We start from the raw sequence: 23,042 nt of genomic DNA on the forward strand, positions 1-23,042 counted from the left end.
CAAGAAAATCTTATTTTCTGAAACTGTTTCCGAAAGATAGGGGTTAGTATAATATACACATCTCTGAATAGTTTAATTTTTCATACAATATTCTTTCGTTTATTAAGTCTTAACCTCAGACTGTTTTGAATTTAAATCGAATGATTTTTCTTATCTTTTAAGTTAATAATGAATTAATGTTCCGCTTGAATTCAAGGTAAACATTGATTTATAAAAATGTATGTTTTGTTTTCAACTAAGCGACCAGTTTTAGCTGAATTAATCATTTAAAAAGAAGAATCGTTTGAATTGTTTTTAAAACACATTATTGGAATCTTGTTGCATTCGAAAGTAAGAAAATTATGAATATTACAAAAAAAAAAAAATACCCCTTAATTTGTTTGTCAGACATTCCGACAAGCAGTTTGTTACCGAATACAAAATTATTATTATCGAAATAAATTTGACTAATTTTACCTTTTTTAAAGTTGGATTTATGAAAAAAAAGAAAGAAGTTTTTATTTTGGATCAAACCTATTTTCTCTTTTTGAGGTGTGGTAGTGGGCGATAATTTCTGGAGTCGATTCTTTTACAATTCTTTCTGAAAATTTTATAACAATCGGTTCAGTGGTTAAGATTTAAAAGAGGTTTTTTTTTTCAGGTTCCCCATACCACGTACATCAATGTGCGGAGGCCTCATACGTTTCCTTTCTAAAAACTAATATTTCTAAACACTAAAAAACTTATTTTTTGTTTACTTAAAAAATTACAAGAATCTTTGATTATGCATGGTAAAAAAAAATATGTTTTTTAAAATTATTTTCATTAGACTAGTTTCCACAAATTCCCGCATAATATGTTAATGTAAGCTTTGAAAACCATTTTCAACAAGACCTGAGAAAAATTAACTATTTATAATGAAATCAATTTTGCATTTCAAATTTTGGTAAACTAATTGTTTAGACCTTAGTTTCAATCTTTAAATTTCCATAAAAACCCTGTTTAGTAGTTCCCGAGATAAATTGTTTGTTTTTTTTTTATATTGTACGCGCACTCAAGGGGATATGAATACCCTTATAATGATTATACACAGTGCGAGTAATTAGGAAGAGAGGATAGGATTTAAAAGGAGATACCGATGCACATTGGTTTTGAATGCCTGCACATTGCAATAAGTGGGAAATATTGAGTCTGGTAAATCATTATACATTCGTGTAGTGAGACTAATAAAAGAATCTCTAAACTTAACAGTACCACCGAAATTGGGCTCAAGGGTAAACTGATGGGCATTCCTAAAAGAACGAGTATTACGGTTGAATTGTTTGAGGGGAGGAATGCAACTGGCTATTTCATTAGAGCATTGCTTATGGAAGTAGCGATAGAATAATGAGAGACATGAAACCTTACGACGGTGCTCGAGAGATGCAAAAGTTTCAGTTAGACAATGATCACCTATCAATTTTAGAGCTCTTTTTTTAATTTTGTCCAAGAGACTCAAGTGGGTTATAGGAGCACCTGCCCAAATATGGGAATTGTACTCAAGTTTTGGACGAATATAGGCTTTATAAATTATAGCCAGATCAGAAGGAGTAATAAACTTCTTGCATCGTCGGAGAAAACCTAAACACTTAGCAGCATTTTTGGCGATGTCAAATATGTGATCACTCCACAACAAGTGGTTTGTAATGCACATACCTAGGACTGCTAGCTGTTCAGTCTCCTCGATGCAAGTACCACTCATGGATAGTGGCATTGGGGGAGGGTTACGCTTTTGCGACAGTAGACATCATTGAGTTTTCGAAGCATTAAATTCTACACGGTTTTTGATTCTCCATTGAACAATGCTGTCAAGATCTGAATTTAATGAGCTCATCATACGCTGCCGTTGGTAGTCCACATCCGAAGAACAAGGATGAGAATTTAAAAACGAATATGAAAAGCTGAGGGTACTGTCATCTGCGAAACAATTTAGTGGGTTAGAAGTTTCAGACAAAAGATCATTTATAAAAATGAGGAAAAGTGTCGGAGACAAAACGGAGCCTTGGGGCACACCAGCGTTTATTTCGTGAATATAAGAATTAATCCCGTCCAATACTACCTGAATTGAACGGTCCGAAAGGTAATATCTAACCCAACGAAGAAGGGATTCATCAATACCAAATACACGCATTTTCGATAAGAGAGCTTGGTGCCAAACCCTATCAAATACCTTTGAAATATCAAGTGCAAAACGATGTAAAGATTTGTTCCACTGTTCGGTGAGATAAACCACGAGATCACCAATGGACCTATTGCAACGAAAGCCATACTGCCGGTCAATAAGAAGCTTTCGTTCTTCAAGATATTTCTTAAGCTGAAAATTGATCAGCGTTTACATGACCTTGGAAAGAAGGGATGTAAGTGCAATTGGACGATAGTTGGATGGTGAGGAGGATTCGCCTTTATTAAGGACAGGCTGGCAAATGCAGTTTTCCATCCACTCGGAAAGAGAAATGTAGAATAGGACAGATGGAAAAGCTTACGCAGTGGTTTTGCCAGCGTTGAAGAACACCTCTTCAGAACAATTGGCTTTATCAATCGAGCTTACATAGGGAGTGTCATTGGAAAACAGCGTCGGAACCGACGAAGACGTAGTGTTACGCACATTTTTTACGAATGACCATTTACCATTTACTACCATTGGGACATTGTACTATTTTTTGCCGTAATTTCTGGTCATGCAAAAATTTAATGCGTCGTATATATCCATTACAGGTCTTTCTAGCTTGTTTGAACTTATTCCGGTTTTCCTCAGTTTGGTTGGCTTTGTAATTCCGGAAACTTACATTTTTGATCCTAATAACCTCTTTACAGCTCGAATCAAACCATGAGTTTTCTTTGGGTTTGATAGATTTTACCCTATTCGGGATAAAATTTCTCAATCCGCAAAGAATTAAGTTTGTAATCATATCTGAACTGGGATCCACGTCACTAATGAGGAAGCACAGTGACCAGTTAAAGTTCCTGAAGAATTCATTGAGACCGCCCCAGTTGGCTTTCTCATATTGCCAAGCGGTTCTCGTAGGGGTTTTAACTTTAACTGGCGTTTTTTTATGACACAATGGTCTGATGTACCTAGAGGCGATAATACACTGACACTATATTTATTAGGATCAGAAGTAAGAAACAAGTCTAGAGTGTTGGCGGCTTGACCTGCAACGTCAGGAATCCGAGTTGGCTCGTCAACTATCTGAGTCAGGTGGTTTAACTCAGCAAAAATCTCGACATACCTTCCTTACTTATTCCGGTTTTCCTCAGTTTGGTTGGCTTTGTAATTCCGGAAACTTACATTTTTGATCCTAATAACCTCTTTACAGCTCGAATCAAACCATGAGTTTTCTTTGGGTTTGATAGATTTTACCCTATTCGGGATAAAATTTCTCAATCCGCAAAGAATTAAGTTTGTAATCATATCTGAACTGGGATCCACGTCACTAATGAGGAAGCATAGTGACCAGTTAAAGTTCCTGAAGAATTCATTGAGACCGTCCCAGTTGGCTTTCTCATATTGCCAAGCGGTTCTCGTAGGGGTTTTAACTTTAACTGGCGTTTTTTTATGACACAATGGTCTGATGTACCTAGAGGCGATAATACACTGACACTATATTTATTAGGATCAGAAGTAAGAAACAAGTCTAGAGTGTTGGCGGATTGACCTGCAACGTCAGGAATCCGAGTTGGCTCGTCAACTATCTGAGTCAGGTGGTTTAACTCATCAAAAATCTCGACCTACCTTCCTTCGGATGTTGTCTGGCCCGAATAACGCAGCTACGAAGAATTTTGTACATTGAAATCGCCCGTAACAACGATCTCACTGCGCGGAAAATGGGATACAATTCTCTGGATAGAGTCGGACAGCGCATCGAATTACTATCCAAACTTGGGCTGCGATGAATAAAACAAGTATGAATGATGCGCTTTTGAACAGTAAATTTGAACCATATGTAATAAAAATTTGTATTAATACATTGGCCATACTGTGGTAGAAGCTGGTAGCCAACATCATTACGGACGTAAACGGCTAGACCATGGTGAGAAAAGAATAATGGCACTAAGCTATAACCATGAAGGTTAAACTCCGTATGATCGGTATTTTGTATTACATTTATTTCTATATATCATAAATTTTGGTAAGTTTGAGACCTTATACTTACTTATGAAATTGAATCTTGAAAATACATCCGATCTTTCATATTTACCTGCAAAAAAAAAGAAAAATAATTGTATTTATTTTATCAACACTCAAAAGTCATATAAAATATTTAAATAAATTCGCAATCCACCAAAACCACATAATACCAAAACTAAAACGTTTTATCTTTACTTAAGTGACACAATTTATTCCAAATTACAATTCCCCACATAATATTGAAGTGCTTCTATCTTCAAAAACAACAAAAAAAAACATGCAAAAACCTAGAGTTGATAATTTATGTTCCATTTGCCTTGAATTTTGTATATTAAACTCTCTAACGCTAATGACACCCCAACTGCGAGTATATTCATAGCGCAATTTGCTGAATAATTGACGCTTATCGTAAGTTTTATAGTGGCTTCGTTTGTGGTTAACCTTGCGATGGATGAAGAGTGCTCGCGATTAATGTGATTAACTTAACTTGGTACTTGTTGAGCTGTTGTAATATTTGATTGATAAAACAAGAAGTCGAGTTAAACGTATTTATGGTAATTAGAATTAAGTAGAACAGCTTGTTTGATTTAGAAGAAATCTGATAGAAGGGTGAAAGACCGAACTTCTACCATTTTCAATGATGAAAAGAACTCAAAGAAAGTACTTGATATGATGAGGAACTTCAACTAATAGAAAATAAAGCAGTTCGTGTTTTTTTTCCCATATCTACATAATAAGTTCGCTTATGGAATTCTTTCACAATTTTGGCATTGAGAAATTGCGAAACACTCCTTCCTTCATTTATACCATAAATGGTCTATTTACAAATAGCTTCCAATATTTGTATTTTTTCTTGTTTTGGCAAATTTCAATAAATCAAAATTGGCATTTTGTTTAAGGCGTGACCATTTCTGTAAACATGAAAGGCCAACACACACCACACCTTCCTTCTACACTAATTTGGAGTACTTAATACCATAAAACAATTAAGTAATGGCCCATAATTCGTTTCCTTTTCCTTTACAGGAAAAAAATGTAGTCTAGGTAATTGGCACAAGAACAGAAGTAAGCTAATATTTTTTAATACTGGTAGCTGAAGTCAAGACTCGGTACATATAAATTTCACATATAGATCCCTTTGCTGCTCCAATAATTTTGGCTTATTGAACCGTAAAGGAAGGAGGAAGAGAAAAAGCAATAAATCTTCGTAACGCCCGAAAAAATATGAATTCATTTCTCTAAAGAATTCTTTATATTTTTTTTAAATGCATAAAAGGAGTGCCATTCGAAAATCTATGCCACCAGAAAAAATAAAATCAGTTCATCGCAATTACATTCCTTAAAATTTATTTGAATGTAGTACGTACATAAAAAAGAATCGATTTTTTTTAAGAGTACAGGAGCGTGTCGTATTTTTTATTATGTTGGAACAGGGGAGACAGACAATTAGCCATATTCTGAGTTTCAGCCGAAAAGTATTTCGCCCCGAAAAATTTTATTTCACTTTTAAAGCATTGCAAGTTTTAACAGGGCGATGATTGATTTTTGATAAATTCCCCTTTTATAGCTATTTACGGTTCTTTTACGGACCATTTTGGAATCCTTTTCTTTTTAATTAGAAATTACATTTTAACCAGGAGAAACTAAGAAGAGGTTTGTAAAAAACTGCGAGTGAAGTTGAAACTCAAAGGCCAAATGTGTTTGACAGTCCTATTAGACTTCTACCCCAAATACCAAAAGCTCGGACAGAAGAAAATTTCGGTAGGAGATATTTTACTTATTGTTTAGCAACACTTTCAAAACTAGTAAAATATAGTAACAAAAAATGTAGTAAATCGAAATCCATTTTAAACTTTTTTTTGAAAAAAAAAACTCAATAACATTGCTGTTCAAAAATACTAAATATTCCAAAAAAACTCTCATCGCAAAACATCATAGAACGCGGCGAAATTTTGAAGTTAAGCAGAATTGTCAAAATTTTGTATTGTTCAAAATTCTGATTTAAAATTTCTATTTTTTCAAAATTCTTTTTTAGAAAAATTAGTGTTTAAAGTAGAGAGTTTTAAAAATGTAAAAACAATACTTGTTTCTTATCGTACGAATTATTTTTTATTTTTTTTTTTTGCGAAAAAATGCTGACGTCAAAAATTTAACAATGCTCAATTTTCTCAAAAAACAGAATAGTAAAAATCGGTATTTCAAAAAGGAAAATTCGTAGGCGATTATTCAAAATTTTAAAAGCCCATTTATTAAATTAGTGTCTTGAATTTCGCTTCTTTTAAATCTTTCAAAATTCTTAAAAAAATATTGTTTTAAAAAAAGTAAAAGTGTGGTAAGAAATGCTCATCTAAAAAAAAAAAAAAAAAAAAATAGGCCAGATTTAGGGGGACAAGTTATTATGGTTCTGTAATCCACTTTTTGCAATGAACTTGAAATGAGCTTTAAAATGAATGGAAACCAAAAACTACGTAAACAGATTTTTAGAATTATGTGTACTTTATTTCGAGGAAATTACATTAATTTTTGACCAGGGTAAAATACGGAGTACACGTGGAATGATGGTTAGTGCGTTGGGCAGTCATGCAAGGGGTGTTGGGTTCAATCCCAATCCCGGGTACTGCCTCTTGCGAGGAATTGACAAATCCTTCAAGAGTAATTCTTGTCATGAAAAGTGCTTTCTCAAATTAGCCGTTCGGATTCGGCCTTTAATTGTAGGTCCCTTCCATTCCTGACAACAGTACTCGCACACAGGAATGGTTGAGAGTTGTAAGTCACTAGGCCCTGGTTCACAAGGGACTATTGCGCCACCCAATTTATTTATTTTAAAATACGGATATACCGATCGAAGCCAAAACAAGGAAGTACTGTAAGAAGTTTTGACGTTAGACGGCTATAATCGCAAGAGACTGCCATGTCCTTTTCCGATCGAGTCTCAAAAAACCTCTTAAGGAGTCCTATGCTGCCTGCATTAAGCATTGAAAACCAGTGGCAACATTGCCTTGCAGCCATCAGAGATGACACCTCTGAAGTTCTAGGTTTCACACGGTCACCACAGAGAAACCCCTGGTTGGACGACAAATGCCGGCAAGCGCACGCAGCGAAACAGCAGGTATACAAAACGGCGCTGCACAAAAGGACCAGAGCTGATCGCGAGCTCTACGAGCAGAAGAAGAGAGAAGAACACCGGCTTCTTAGATGGAAAAAAGAGATGTCACAACAAGAATGAGGTTCGTAAATTTTACCAACCTGTAAGAACGATCAAAGGAACATCGTAGTGGAACCGCAGTCGATGCTGAGAATATGGAAAGATCACTTCTCCAAATTATATAACGGCGATGACGAACTAAATTCAGCTGTAAGGGAGATAGAACCACTCAACCTAGGCGACGCAGATCAACAATTCCGCCTACCCGACCTTGACGAAGTAAAGATAGCTTTGTATATCTAAACTTAAGTCAAACAAAGCTCCTGGAGCTGACGGCATCGCTGCCGAACTATTCAAAGCAGCAGGCGATGACTTGGTACGGAGCATGCACCTACTCATCTGCAAAATATGGTCGGAGGAAAGCATGCCCGATGAGTGGAATCTCAGCATAGTGTGTCCGATACATAAGAAAGGAGACCCTCTAAACTGCACCAACTACAGAGGCATCAGTCTCCTTAACATTGCGTATAAGATCCTCTCTGCCGTATTATGTGAAAGTCTGAAGCCATTCGTCAACAACCAGATTGGTCCTTATCAGTGTGGCTTCAGACCAGGAAAGTCCACTATCGACCAAATATTCACACTACGGCAGATCTTGGAAAAAACCCAGGAGCTTCAAATCCCCACCATCTCTTTATCGATTTTAAAGCCGCGTATGACAGCATCTATAGGGAAGAGCTCTACCGAGCAATGCCTAGTTTTGGCATCCCTGTCAAACTTATCCGTTTGTGCAGAATGACGATGGAGAATGCACGCTGCTCTATCAAGGTCGGAAAATATAGCACCGATGCATTTGATGTCAAAAAAGGTTTTAGACAAGGCGATGCACTGTCATGCGACTTGTTGAATATCGTTCTGGAAAGAATTGTGCAAAACTCAACCGTCAACACTAGAGGAACAATCTTTCAAAGGTCCATCCAATTACTCGGATACGCAGATGATATTGACATAATTGGAAGATCAAAGCGTGATGTCAGTGGAGCGTTTTTGAGCATTGCGACGGAAGCGAAGAAGATGGGTTTAGTGGTCAATGAGGGCAAGACCAAGTATAACTTTGAGGTAGTTAAGGACTTTGTCTACCTAGGCACCGCTATTAATGCAGACAACGACACCAGCGCTGAAATCAAACGAAGAATAACACTTGCAAATCGCTGCTTCTTTGGACTTAGAAGACAATTGAGAAGTAAAGTCCTCTCTCGAGCATGTAAAATCACCATCTATAAGACACTCATCATCCCTTTTCTCATTTATGGCGCTGAGGCCTGGAACCTGTCAAAGAAAGATGAGAGGGTCTTATGATGCTTCGAGAGAAAAATTCTTCGGATGATCTTTGGTCCCGTCTGCATTGATGGAGAATGGAGAAGATATAACGACAAACTGTACGGGCTGTACAGCGAAACTGACCTTGTTAAAAGAATTAAAGTCCAACGGCTTAGATGTCTAGGTCATGTAGAGCAAATGGTTATCAACGCTCCAGCCTGGAAGGTCTTCGAATCCAATCCTTTAGGAAGACGGCGACTCAGGTGGGTGGGTGAAGACCTCAACCAACTTAGTGTGCGAAATTGGAGACAGCTAGCTAGGGACCGAGCTGGTTGGAGACGCACGTCGGTTGAGGCCCAGGTCCGCCCGGACTGTAGCACCACCTTAAGTAAGGTAGTAAGGGTAAAATTTTAATATCGATCCAATGGGGAATTATTTCTTGACTAATTCATAGACTATGAGGTGATTGAACTCAAACTCACTAAGGGATTGCACTTAATTTCTATAAAAGCATCCATTTAAAAGCGAGTTTTTTTGTCGAGAAATATAATTGGAAATTCTTTTTAAAAAATTATATGAAAGTACATTTCCGGTACATTCTCAAATCTCGAATAAAATAAAAGAGTAAAAACAGACATAAACAATGCATATATAATTAACTATACACGATATACATGATTTTTCAATGTTGATGAAAACGCAACTAGGTATAGATACATTTACAAGAACTGAAGATACTAATTTGTGATGCAAATTGTATGCATACAATCTTCATAATAAATATACATTTTTGTATCTACTGAAGTAGTCTTCTATGCTACTCTACATAGAACATAGTCTTTTGTGGACTTCTATGTAGGTACTAAGATTCTTCCTCTTGTCGATTTAATTGAAGACAATATTAGAGGAGATATAAAAGACTACATTCATTACATTGCGTGCAAAAAGAAATATTTTTGCTTTATGTAGGTAGGTGGATAGGATAGTAGCCATGTCTGGTATTTGAAGCGAAAGTATTTGCTGGAGGACAAAAGAAGGATAAAAGCTTTTAGAAACGTGATTTAGATACAGTCACCGTCAAAATTATGTATGAAGTTAAAGACTGATGTTTCACATTAAGCTTAAAATAGTTAAGGCAATTATTTGCTATCTTTAATGTAACTCTAACATTTGATATTATTTGTTTTAAATTTTGAATTCCTGACATTTTTTAGACATTCTACAAATCAGAATTCTTAAAAACTGTTTTTCTAAAATCAGAGTACTAAACACTTTTTAATTCCAACTACATTTTCCGGCATATTTTTAAGAGTTGAAATCTAATGTTTATTGTTTAACAAATGAATATTTTTCATAGGTTATTGAACACATTCTTTTAGAACTCACTGTTCATTCACACTAAAAAAATTGATACACGTTCATTTAAAAGGGAAAAAGATAAAAGAATTTTTAAAGAGATTGAAGAAGATATTATTTGGTTGCTACTATTTGGTATCTGGCCATTACTGAAAATTCTTTTTTTATTTATTTTGGAAGCTTAACATCTTCAATTTATCAAAATAAGCTTAAGGCTTACAATTATAGTTGAATGAACATGTTAGATGTTTTATAAAAAGATTATTGTCTTTATTTATAGCAAAAAATATTAACTGCTTTTTTGCTTAACGGTCTTTGTTTATTATTATGACTTTATAGTTTGTAGTTTAATAAATATGTAGTATTAATTTATGTTGACTAATATAAATTTGATATTACTAAACCCATTTTACGTAAGAAATTATTATTTTGGAAAATTTTGCGTTTGGTGGTATTGGCCCTTCTTCTTCTGTATTTTTAGATATGGTGTAAGACATATTGGCTCATCTAGTTGAAGTAGATGGAGGAAATGTTATTAAATCTTAGAAGGAAAATATTTATAAAATTATTGCAGACATTTCTGCATATACTACTTTTGTGCTAATTACTTTCAGAAATCTGTAATGTTAACATATACAGTCAAACTTCCCTATAACGAAGATCTCTCTACAACGAGTTGATTTTGAGTACACATCTTTTTGGTTACATTTTTGGGGTGTTTCGATCTCCTTATTACGAATTTCCAAATAACAAATTTTTTCAAACAATTTTCTGTTAAAAACAACAGCATGCAGAGAAGAAAAACATTAAAAGGGGATTTCCCCAAGATTTTAAATGCAAGCATTCTATATATTTGTTTAGGCTTTAGTGAATATAATTGAAGATGTCTCGAAGTACCATTTCTTCTCCGAAAAAGTTGTTGATAATTAATAAAGTTGAAGAAGGATTGACTAAAAAAAAAACAGATATTACTTAGCAATTTGGAAATCCTCCCAGTAGCTTATCAACAATTTAAAAAAACAAAGCAGTGATTTTAAGAAATGTAGAAGACGAGGATTTAAGCACTAAACGCTAAAGACTTTGAAAATGTCTTTTCGAGGATATTGATGAAACAATGCTAAAATGAATAACCGCCGCTCGTGGTAGGAATCTTCCTATCTCTGGACAATTGATGAGACAAAAAGCCAGGGACTTCGCCAATGCAATGGGTGCGAAGAATTCGAAGAAAGTTCAGGATGGTTGGACAAGTTTAAGAAACGGCGCGGAATCGTTCAACAAAACCTATGTGGGGAAAGTGCAGATGTCAACATGCCGGATCGTGATGATTGGGTTATAAATGTTTTGCCACGATTGGTAAAACATTTCAGCAAAAACGAAATCTTTAATGGTGATGAGACTGGTTTGTTTTTCAAATGCTTACACAATAAAACGCTGGCGATTAAAAACAGGAAATGGTTTGGTGGAAAACAGAGCCAAGAGAGAATTACTGTCCTTGTAGCAAGCAATATGACTAGGTCTAGAAGCTTAAATTGCTTGTTATAGAGAAGGCCAAAAATCCAGGATGTTTCAAGGAAATTAAATCCTTGCATGTAGATTATTAGTTCAACAAAAGAAAAGAATGACAAGTGAAATTTTTATAAAATGGCTTTTAAAGTTGGGCAAAAAATTTCTTTCGCAAATAAGCAAGGTTCTTTGGAAGGTGTTGATAACTGCAAGGTGCATACTAAGAATGTAAAAGATAAATTGAAAAACATTGAGCTTCCCTATTTTCCTCCCAACATGAATTCTTTACTTCAGCCAATGGACCAAGGCATTATCTACAACTTAAAGCAACATTACAGAAAACGTATTTTGACGAACATATTGACACAAATGGATGAGAGCAAAGCTGTTTCGGTCATAGACTTGCTACAAGCCGTTCGAAATCTAAGCAAAGTATGGAATGTAAAACGGAAGAATGTTATCCAAAGTCAAATCACGGACTTCTTTAAATAAGTAAAAACAAAAAATGTCTGTATTTAACGAAATCATTTTCTGGTCCAGTGCAAATTCGCAATAGGGAAGTTTGACTGTAATTGATTGCATTGTCTAAGAAGATTTTTTTACCTGCATTGTTAACTTAGACCATTGAGACTGTGATCTTTTCCAGTAAACAATGTTCGCTTTATGGGAAAAGTTAAGGAATAAACTATTGAAACTCGATCTGCGATTATGACCCTTATTGAAGAAGGCTTTTCGCAAAGAGAAATCGCCACAAAACTGAAGATGTCCAAAGGAGCAGTTTACAGGACCATACAGCGTTACTCTAGTACCTGCAGTTTTAAGGATAAACCGAGGTCAGGACGATCTAGAGTTACGACGAAAGCAGAAGATCTGCATATCATCAGCATAAGCAAGAGTTCTAGGAAGAAAACAGCACCAGAAATGCACACCCAGATCAATGAAATCCGGGAAGAACCATTATCTGTATCAACGATACAACGAAGGCTATGGCATGCTGGACTTTTTGGGCGCGTTGCAGTGCGGAAACCATTTCTACGACCCCAAAACAAAATCAAACAAGATAAGGATTGGACAGATGAAGACTTCAACAGAGTCTTATGGAGCGATGAGTCCAAGTTTGAGATATTTGGCTCAAATCACAGAGTGTACGTCGGGCGCAGTGCTGAACAGAAGATGCTCCCAACTGTAAAGCATGGAGGCGGTTGAGTAATGGTGTGGGAATGGTTTTCTTTCAATGAAGTAGGAGATCTAACACGAGTGATCGGAAGAATTGATAAAGAAGTCTATAAAACGATATTGGAAGACCATGTTTTGGTATATGGACTCCGATTAATGGGTGAAGGTTTTGTATTCCAGCAAGACAATGACACGAAACACATTTCAAAACTTTGCCGGGGATACCTGAAACAAAAAGATGATGAGGAAATTCTAATAGTAATGGTAGGCCTCCACAGTCTCCAGATATTAACCCCATTGAGCTCTAATGGGAAGACCTTGACAGAAATGTCCGGAATCACCAAATAACACCGGAATCTGTTCTTTGGGAAACTCTACAAAATTGCTGGAATAATATTCCACACGAAAAAATACAAAACCTTGTAAGAAGATTGCCCAGAATTGTAAAAAAAATTATTGAATTTAAAGAAGGATTTTTTGATGAAAACTTAATTTAGAGCTTTTATTGGTTTTTTAAATAAATAATTTATGTTTAGTACAAAACTAGTTTATATTTTTCTATCATTTACAACTAGACATGCTCTTCACTTTTTTCACATATTATCTTTTTTCCTAAAACTTCAGTTTAGGGGTTAAAACTCGATATTTCTCAAATTTCAGAGGGGGTCTCAAACTTTTGACCGGTAGTGTATATGTACATAAGTAAACATTAAATTTTCACTGTAATGGCTACAAATATGTATTTGTTAATGAATATTTATGCAGAAATTTGGCATTGAATCAGATCCTAATGATTTTTCTTTCAAAGTTCTTGGAAGTATTATCAGAAAAAAATATTTTAATTTTGAAAACAGAATAGAGATCTTCAAAATAAATTCTTATCCTTACAAAGGTCGTCCCATATGTTTTCAATATAATTCGCAGAGTTTTATATTGTTGTAAAATAAGATTGGATACCTCGTGCACATTGGTCTTAAAGTTTTTTAAATACAAGAAATGGAAGGGAAAAACTGAACATTCTTGATGTTCGGTTAAAAAAGAATCTCTATATTTAACAGTACGTCCAAAATTAAGTTCAAAGGTAAGCTAATGAGCTTTCCTGGAAATACAACTGGTTAATTCGACAGAACATTATTGATCAAAATATCGGAAAAAAACGAAAGACATTTCGACGGTATTCGAGTGATTTAAACAATTCTGATAATAGTTCTATCGCCTATCATTTTCAAAGCTCTTCTTAAACTTTTTTTTGGGGCACCTGTCAAATATGGGAGTTTTATTCAAGTTCTGGAGGAATGAGGCTTCCCGAGTAGGGAAAGTTGATTAGTTTCCTGGATGGAAGTGTTACTTGGTCACGACAGAATTGAGTTTTCGAACCATTCTATTCTACGAAGTTAATAAATCTTTTTTTGTTTTGTTTTATACCCTTATAATGATTATACACAGTGCGAGCAATTAGGAAGGGAGGAGATGCACATTGGGTTTGAATGCCTACACATTGTAATGAGTGGGAAATATTGAGTCTGGTAAAGCATTCTACATTCGTGCAGTGCGACCAAAAAAAGAATCTCTATATTTTAATGTACGTCCGAAATTGGGCTCAATGGTAAACTGATGGGCATTCCTAAAAGAACGGGTATTGTGGTTAATTTGTTTGAGGGGAGGAATGCAACTAGCTATTTCACTAGAATATTGTTTATGAAAATAGCGATAAAATAATGAAAGACAACAGGAAACCTTACGGCGGCGGCGGTGCTCAAGAGATACAAAAGTTTCAGTTAAACAACGGTCACCTATCAATTTTAGAGCTCTTTTTTGAATTCTCTCCCAGTGACTCAAATGTGTTATTGGAGCACCTGCCCATAGAGTTGTACTCAAGTTTCAAACGAATATAAGTTTTATAGATTGTAGCCAGATCAGAAGGGGTAAAAAATTTCTTGCATCTTCGGTGAAAACCTAAACACTTTGGCAATTTTAAATATGTGATCCTTCCACAACAAGTGGTTTGTAATGCACATACCTAGGACTGAAAGCTATTCAGCGTCCACGATGCAAGTACCACTAATGGATACTAGCATTGGGGGAGGGTTACGCTTTTGTGACAGTAGACAGCATTGAGTTTTCGAAGCTTTAAATTCTACACGGTTTTTGATTACCCATTGGGCAATGCTGTCAAGATCAGAATTGAATGAGATTATCATACGCTGCCGTTGGTCGTCCACACCCGAAGCAGAAGGATACGAGGGTACTGTCATCAGCGAAACAATTAAGTGTGTTAGAAGATTCAGACAAAAGATCATTTATAAAAAATAAGGAAGAGCGTCGGAGACAAAAACGGAGCCCTGGGGCACACCAGCATTTATTTTGTGAATATCAGATTTGAACCCGTCCAATACTACATGAATTGAACGGTCCGAAAGGTAATTTCTAACCCAACGAAGAAGGGATTCATCAATACTAAATGATAAGAGAGCTTGATGCAAAACTCTATTAAATGCTTTTGATATATCAAGTGCAATAATCTTACTTTCTCCAAAACGATGTAAAGATTTGTTCCACTGTTTGGTGAGATAAACCATGACATCACCAGTGGACCTATTGCAACGAAAGCCATACTGCCGGTCATTAAGAAGCTTTCGTTCTTCAAGATATTTCTTAAGCTGAAAATTGATAAGCGTTTCCATGACCTTGAAAAGAAGGGACGTAAGTGTAATTGGACAATAGTTAGATGGTTAGGAGGATTCCCCTTTTTTAGGAACAGGCTGGATAAATGCAGTTTTCCATCCACTCTGGAAGAGACCTGTAGAATAGACCATATTAAAAAGCTTACGCAGTGGTTTTGCAGCGTTAGAGAACATCTCTTCAGAACAATAGCGGGAATACTATCCGGGCCAGCGGATTTGTGAATGTCAAGATTTTTGAGTACTTTAGTAACTGAACGAGTGCGAAAGATGATTCCTCCCATAGGACCGTTTACGCTTTCAAGTACAAAAGGAGTCATGTCACACATTGCCAGCGTCGAATTAACAGCTATAAGCAAATTGGCTTTGTTAATCGAGCTCACAAAAAGAGTGTCATTAAAAACGAGCTTTGAAACCGATGAAGACGTAGTGTTACGCACATTTTATACAAATTACCAGAAATTTGTACTACCTTTGTAGTATTTTTTGCCATAATTTCTGGTCATGCAAAAATTTAATGCGTCGTATATGTCCGTTACAGGTCTTTCTAGCTTGTTTGAACTTATTCCGGTTTTCCTTAGTTTGGTTGACTTTGTAATTCCGGAAACTTACATTTTTGATCCTTATAACCTCTTTACAGCTCGAATCAAACCATGAGTTTTCTTTGGGTTCGAAAGATTTATTCGGGATAAAATATCTCATTCCATCTATGTCACTATCAAGAAAGCATAGTGGACATTGCTGTCGAGATCGGAATATAATGAGTACGCTGCTGGTGAAGTTCTACCACCGAAAGACAATTACGTGAATCTAGAAGCGAATATAAAAAGCTGAAGGTACTGTGGTCAGAGAAACGTATTAATAAATTGGAAGTTACATAAATCACTAATGAATATCAAGAAGGAAGTCAGAGACAAAACAAAGCAATGGGGAACACCAGCATTTATTTTATGAATCCCACACTTGAAAACATCTTATACAACTTGTATTGAACGATTAGAAAGGTAATTTTTAAACCAACGAAGAAAATATTCATCATTACCAAATGGAGGTATTTTTGATAAGGGAGCTTGGAGCTAAACTCTACCGAAGCAATAACCTTAATTTCTTCAAAACCATGTACAATATTCCTCCATTGCTCGGTTGGATAATCCATTAAATCACCTGTCCACTTCTTGCTAGGAAACCCATATTGCCGGTCATTTAGAAGCTTTCGTTCTTCGATATATTTTTTTAGCTGATAAATAATCAGCGTTTCCACAGCCTGGGAAAGAAGGGACGTGAGTGCAATCATTTGACGATAGTTAGAGGGGAGGAGGGACATTCACCTTTCTTAAAGACAAGCTGGACAAATGCTGTTTTAATTACTCGGAACGAGGCCTTTGAAATAGGAAAGATGGAAAAGCTTGTGCTTGTTTGACAGCTGTTACTTTTGAAGGTCATCTTTTACATTTGACAAGCAAAATTAACGATTTATAAAGTTGTTAAAATTCACTAGAAGAAGTTGCAAGCTATTACGTTAGTAGTTCGCAGTTTTGCAAGTAAAGTTTTGGAACCGTGTTGTTCCTTGAAGAGGAGATCACAATTCAACACTCTCAATTATTGTGTTTAGTATCAAAATGAAATATCTGTTGTTGTTTTGTTTTGAATGCTTTATTTTAAATACAATTAAGGAATGTTTTAAGATTGAAATAACTGTTACACAAAATTTCGAACATTTGAATTAAGTACATAGTTCAGTTTTGATAAAATTGTTTGATGAATAAATATCACATTGTTTCAAATTTATTGACCGCCTTAAACTTATGAATTATACGAGTATTCAAGTTACTTTGTAATTTATAGCTTCTTGATATTCATCAAAAATTCCGAAACACAATTTTTGCATTTCAACACTTTGATTTTCCTCCATAATTTATATCCCACCCAAAATTCAAACAAAACATTTTAAGTATATACAACACAGGTACCTTAATAAGTTTTTCTTTTGTTCTGACAAAGAAAAGATTATAACCCTTTCGAGTGCATAAAACGCATAAAACATTATTTAAAATTTCACTAACCAGGAGCAGTAAATATATGCAACGACGAAGAAACTATTCCGCCTTTGTTGTGAACTTTTATCTCAACAAAATAAAAAATAAAAATTTTATTTTTATTTTGCCAAAAATTAAACAAACAAAAAAACTTGTCTTCATCTTTCCAATAAAAAAAAAGTTTCGTGTGCTTTGTGAAAAACTTTTCAGAGGAGGAAGCACCCTAAAGTGAAACTACATGAGGTGAGGGTTTTTTATTCTCCTTTGTTGGTTTAAAGAATAAATTATTCGTTTAGAAAAGTTTTTATGGACTCAACTTTATAATTCTGCATGAAAACCAACATCGCACCGAGTTTCTAACACTTGGTTTATAGCAAACAGTTTGCATGAATCACACAAAGTGATTGAAACCCATTTATTGATAACCGTTTGCGGTTAATTGTTGTAAATAAGATATCGGATTTGTTATCAAGTTGTAGGTAATTAGTTCAACTTTCTATAGTCTGGGAGTTGGTGTTGTATCTTTAAAAATGTTTTAAAAAAAACAGCTAATCCTTTGGACATTTATTTTTGTCTAATTTGGCTTAAGAGAAAATAACCCAAGATTTGAAGTAGTTGTAGAAAAGGGAAACTATTTGTAGTATTGTAAATTGAATGCTAACTTTTTCTCCTGACCTCCTGACGCATTGAATTCACTTCGCTTCAGTATTAATTAAAAGGTCATAAGTTCATCTCTCAGCAAACAACTCCACCCATACTATCAATTTAGTGATTTGAAAGCGTTTACGTAGCTACGGTATACAACTTCTTGTTCATGCTAAAATAATTTACAATGATTGCAATATAATTGCAATTAAATCAAGACGCTATCAAATACAAGAAGATTAATGCTAAATCCTTAATTTTCCATTGCATGCCAAGGTGAAATTATACAAAGAAAAAACAAGAAAAGAAGAACTAAGCTAAATAGCGAGAAATGTATATACCTAAGCTTAATGCAATTGGCTTTAGGTATTATCTCTCAAAACCTTTCATGTTTTTCTTTTATCTATGCTGATAGCTTGAAAGGTTTGGAAGGTAAGTTATATTCAACCAAAAGGGAATAAGTGAAAGGTTCTTTGAAATGAAAAACTCTCGCGGTAGATAAATTTTGTTTTTTGTAGGATTTTTCTTCTTTTTTTTGAAACATAACCCTCTAATGCCTCACCCCGCCTCAAGGCGGTCTTAATTAAACAAGTGCCAAAGGTAGCGGTTTCTTGTTTTTTCAATAATCTGTTAGGCTTTACCTCTAGATTACATATTGTTTTGTGCATTGCTTTTTATTGCAAGTTCTTTGCGCTTGTTGTTCGCGATTTACATTCAATTGAAATTAAAAAAGTGGTATTTTTTGTAAAATAAATATTTTTTTAAAAACCTCGTTTTTCAAATTAAAAAAAAAAATCTAATATTGGTAAATTTCTATTGGAAAAATTACGAGTAAGTAAATAAATTATTTTTTGTTGATTTGTGAAAAAAAGTGATGTGCTGTTTCGTTCTTTGTGTCGTTCATGAGTGTTTTTTTGGAGCCCGCCTAGAGGCGGCCTCAGGTAGTTAAGTGTAATTTTTTTCTTCTCCCCAGTACATACTGATTCCAAGTTTCTCATGTAGATATGTCGAGAAAATCTTTGAGGAATCTTTTTAAGACGAAGGATGATAAAGCTGACCTTGTTGAATATTTTTCGAGTAGTGAAGATATGGATGGTGAAGATTTTGATGAAGATGATAATTTTGATGATCCAGATTTTATGTGTTCGGAGCAGCGTTTTGTGGATGGACAATAAGAGCGTTCGACTTTTATCTACTTATTGCGGTGTTAAACCTTTTTTATCAAACATGTCAAACCCAGGACCTTCCACATCTTCACGATGGGATAGAAAAACGAAGCAGAAGATCGAAATTGACTGTCCATTTATTATAAAAGAGTATAATCGACATATGGGAGGTGTCGATCTAATGGATGGTCTTCTGGGTCGATATCACATTCGTATGAAAACAAGGAAATGGACAAATCGAATTTTTTTTCATCTATTGGATGTGGCGATGGTAAATGCTTATATCCTTTATCATAGGTCAAACAAGGAAGTCACCATTGAACTTCCAAATTTTCGATCAGAAGTAGCTGAGACTTTGTGCATAATTTCAACCGATTCCAAGAAACCTAGAGGCCGGCCAGTGTCATCACCAATACCACCACCTTCGAAATCAAAAAAGTCTTACTTTCCGACTTCAGAAGTTCGATATGATAATGTTGGCCACTGGTGCATATTTCAGGACCGCAATGGTAAGAAAACTTGCAAGCAACCGGGATGTAAATCGGAGTTGAATCATGATAGTTTTGCAAAATCTATTGAGGTTTTTCGGACAAAGGTTGACCTTAATTCCGATTAATAGAACAAAAAGATTTCGGTAACTCTTGGGCATTCAAAAATAGATATAATTCTTTTAACCGCAAATTAGGATATTTAAAATGTTGGAAAGTATCTTTTGCTCATTTCTTCAAACTTTTAAATAAGTATTTTCAATAAAAAGATAATTAATTAACATTACTGATTTGTAGTAAGTGGAGACTACATTATTTAGGAATGAAGTGTGGTTAATGTGTGGAAAATCATTTTTGATGACCACTAAATAGTATAAGTAAAATACTATAAGGTCTTCAAAGTAATCTTTAAAGTTCCGCTTCGAGAAATCTAAAAGTGAATTACATGAGATCTAGAGTCAAGCTTTGAATTAAATATCACCCTAAGATCATATTTACTTCAATTACCCTCATTTATATTCAATAACAATAAGGGATGAAGATTTAGATAAACTAAAAAATTTACACTTCGACTAATTCGGTTGAAGATGACTGTAGTTACACAATTTAAGAAAATTTAAGTAATCTTCAAGTGCGGATATTGCTGTGAATACTTTCACAACATCAGCATACGTCAGGCAGTCACAAAACTTAAAAATAGAAGGTAAATCATTCATAAAGATTATAAAAAGAAGTGGACCCAAATGACTGCCTTGTGGAACACCCTACACCACATCTATAAGATTTGAAACACTTTCATCTATTTTAACAGCTAGTGAACTATCAGACAGGTATAAGTCTAAACACTGTAAAAATGAAGCATTCGATCGTAAAATCTTCAGCTTTTGTAGGAGAAGACCATGATGCACGCGGTCAAAGACTTTAACAAAACCAGTATACAGGACATCAACTTATCTACCGTTTTCAAGATGATTATAACAATGATTTGCAAATAGACTTAAATTAGTGAACGTTGATCTTCCATTTACAAAACCATGTTGTTTTGGGAGACAAGTAATTATTGACAGCAAAATAAAGTCTTGGGTGACAAATTTGTTCAAAAAGTTTGGCAATAACTGAAAGTTTTGATATGGGTCTATAGTTCTTTACTAAGTTCTAAAGATCACTTTTATAAATGGGATCTATATAAGATATTTTTGATTCATATTATTTGAATGTAGTTATTACATAAACAGAAATATTCTTTGCACTCGCTACAAATACGGATCGAATATATGTTTATAGTACTTTAATATGTGATCTTTACATATTAATGTAAAGAGTACAGAAAGACATTCTTTATTAAGTAAACGTATTTTATGTAAGTTAATGTGAGTGAATTTAACACTATATTCAATGGTTATCCAAATCATTTGTTTTTATTACATGCAATAGATACATAATGTTGTGCTTATTACATATCTGCACCAACTTGTAAATAAAGAAATTATATTGCGTGTGAAGTTAAAGCCGCCTTAATCCAGATTTATTTGCATATATTTTGTGAGTAAAGAATACTTCTTTTCAGTACAAAACTAAAGAGTGATTTTTTAAAAGCTTTAGAAAGTTTATCAAAAAAAAATATAGTTTAATGTTAGAAGATTACTTCATGCAAATGTGGAACTTGACTGCGACTCTAGTGGTCCATCCGCTTAGTCCTATTTTAGAATACCCTTTCCAACATTTCGGCCGGTATCTCACGAATAAATGCTTCAATGTTGTCTTCCAATGAGTCAATTAAAGCGGGCTTGTCTGTATAGAAATGAGCTTTAGCTTAAGCCCCACAAAAAAAATCTAGAGGCGTTAAATCGCATAATCTCGGCGGCCAATTGATCGGTTCCGAACGTGAAATAAAATCTTCACCGAACTTGCCTCTCTCTCAATAAGTCCATTGCTGCGCATGCTGTGTGGGCAAAACAAAGCTGGATACCATCTCACGGCTGAAGCGCTCACCATTCAGAGTAATGTTACGATTCGCATCATCTTTGAAGAAGTACGGTCCAATGATACCACCAACCCATAAACCGCACCAAACTGTGACTTTTTCTGGACGCAGTGGTAGCTCTTGTAATACTTTAGAAGATGTTTAACAGTGAAACAAAACACAAAACGTGACCGAACCATCTTAGTCGTTGGACTTTTACCTTTCTGGCTAAGTCTACGTCGCTCTACAGCCCGTACAGCTCAACGTTCTATCTCTTCCTCCACTCCCTTCTATGCATACGGAACCGTAGATCATACGAAGAACTTTTATCTCGAATTGACCCAAGGTGCTTTCATCCGCATTTGTCATAGTTCATGCTTCTTCACCGTATAGCAAGACGGGGGCCTAGGTAGACGGAGTCCTTGACTACCTCAAAGTAACGTTTGTAGATGGTGACGTTTTGACCAAGACGTCGGAGTTGTAAGGCCGTTCTTGACGACAGCATGTACTTTGTTTTGTCCTCATTAACCGTTAAACCCATTTTTGCCACATATGCCAAAATACTCACAAAAGCCCCACTGACATCACGCTGAGTTCTCCCGATTATGTCAATATCATCAGCAGTGTTGACGTGTGAGCTCTGCACTATTCTTTCAAGTACGATGTTAAAAAAAATCGCATGACAGCGCATCACCTTGTCTAAAACTTTTTTTGACATCGAAAGATTCTGTTAAATTGTTTCCCACCTTTATGGATCAGCGCGAATTATGGCTCTATACAGCTCGTCCCTGTAGAAGCTGACACATGCTGTCTTGAAATCGATAAAAAGATTATGGCTATCGATTTGATGTTCTTGAGCTTTTTCCAGGATCTGCCCTAATATGTATATTTAATCATCTGTGGACTTTCCTGGTCTGAAACCATAATGATAAGGAACTATCAAGTTGTTGACGATGGGCTTTAGACGTTCACTTATTACGGCAGGAAAATTTTGCAACCGATGTTAAGTAGAATGAATCCTGTATAATTGGTGCAGTTTAGAGGGATTCGTTTTTCAGAAAAGTTGTTCCATTGCTGAGTAATTTTTTTTCTGTAAACAACATACATTCAACAAATATTATGATCGTTAGGCATACGGCTCCACCTTGGCTGAATAGTGACATCTCTGCTCTGATGTGATGGCGAGATGCCGCCAATGGAGACTTTAAAAACTGCAGCACTTCCACAAATTCTATTGCAGACTGCGTAACCAAGTTGTCGTAATGGTCAGAACGGCAAAGAGACTTTATTGTGAAAATTAACTTGGTTCTTTAACCTCTGGCAAAACATTATGGAAAAACCTACGTGAAATAGGTATTGGCAAACAATCTAAAAAGCTTGCCTGTTGGTGACGTCGATTGTGATACTCTCAACAAA

The 23,042-nt window shown here is 35.2% G+C and overlaps 2 protein-coding genes across 3 annotated transcripts in view; one reads left to right on the plus strand and one right to left on the minus strand.

The window, feature by feature from the left end:
- The window catches only part of LOC129951737 (mitogen-activated protein kinase-binding protein 1), a 328,044-nt gene that overhangs the window by 268,220 nt on the left and 36,782 nt on the right, over nt 1–23,042 (minus strand). The window lies entirely within an intron of this gene.
- Nucleotides 19,237–19,791, plus strand: LOC129950725 (piggyBac transposable element-derived protein 4-like). The gene has a single exon (XM_056062647.1). The coding sequence runs from the start codon at nt 19,237–19,239 to the stop codon at nt 19,789–19,791; it is 555 nt and encodes a 184-aa protein (XP_055918622.1).

The sequence above is a fragment of the Eupeodes corollae genome, chromosome 3 (assembly GCF_945859685.1).
Source record: "Eupeodes corollae chromosome 3, idEupCoro1.1, whole genome shotgun sequence".
NCBI lineage: Eukaryota > Metazoa > Arthropoda > Insecta > Diptera > Syrphidae > Eupeodes > Eupeodes corollae.

Coding starts and splice junctions, on each gene's coding strand:
- LOC129950725 (XM_056062647.1), top strand. CDS start 19,237: ATGTCAAACCCAGGACCTTCCACATCTTCACGATGGGATAGAAAAACG.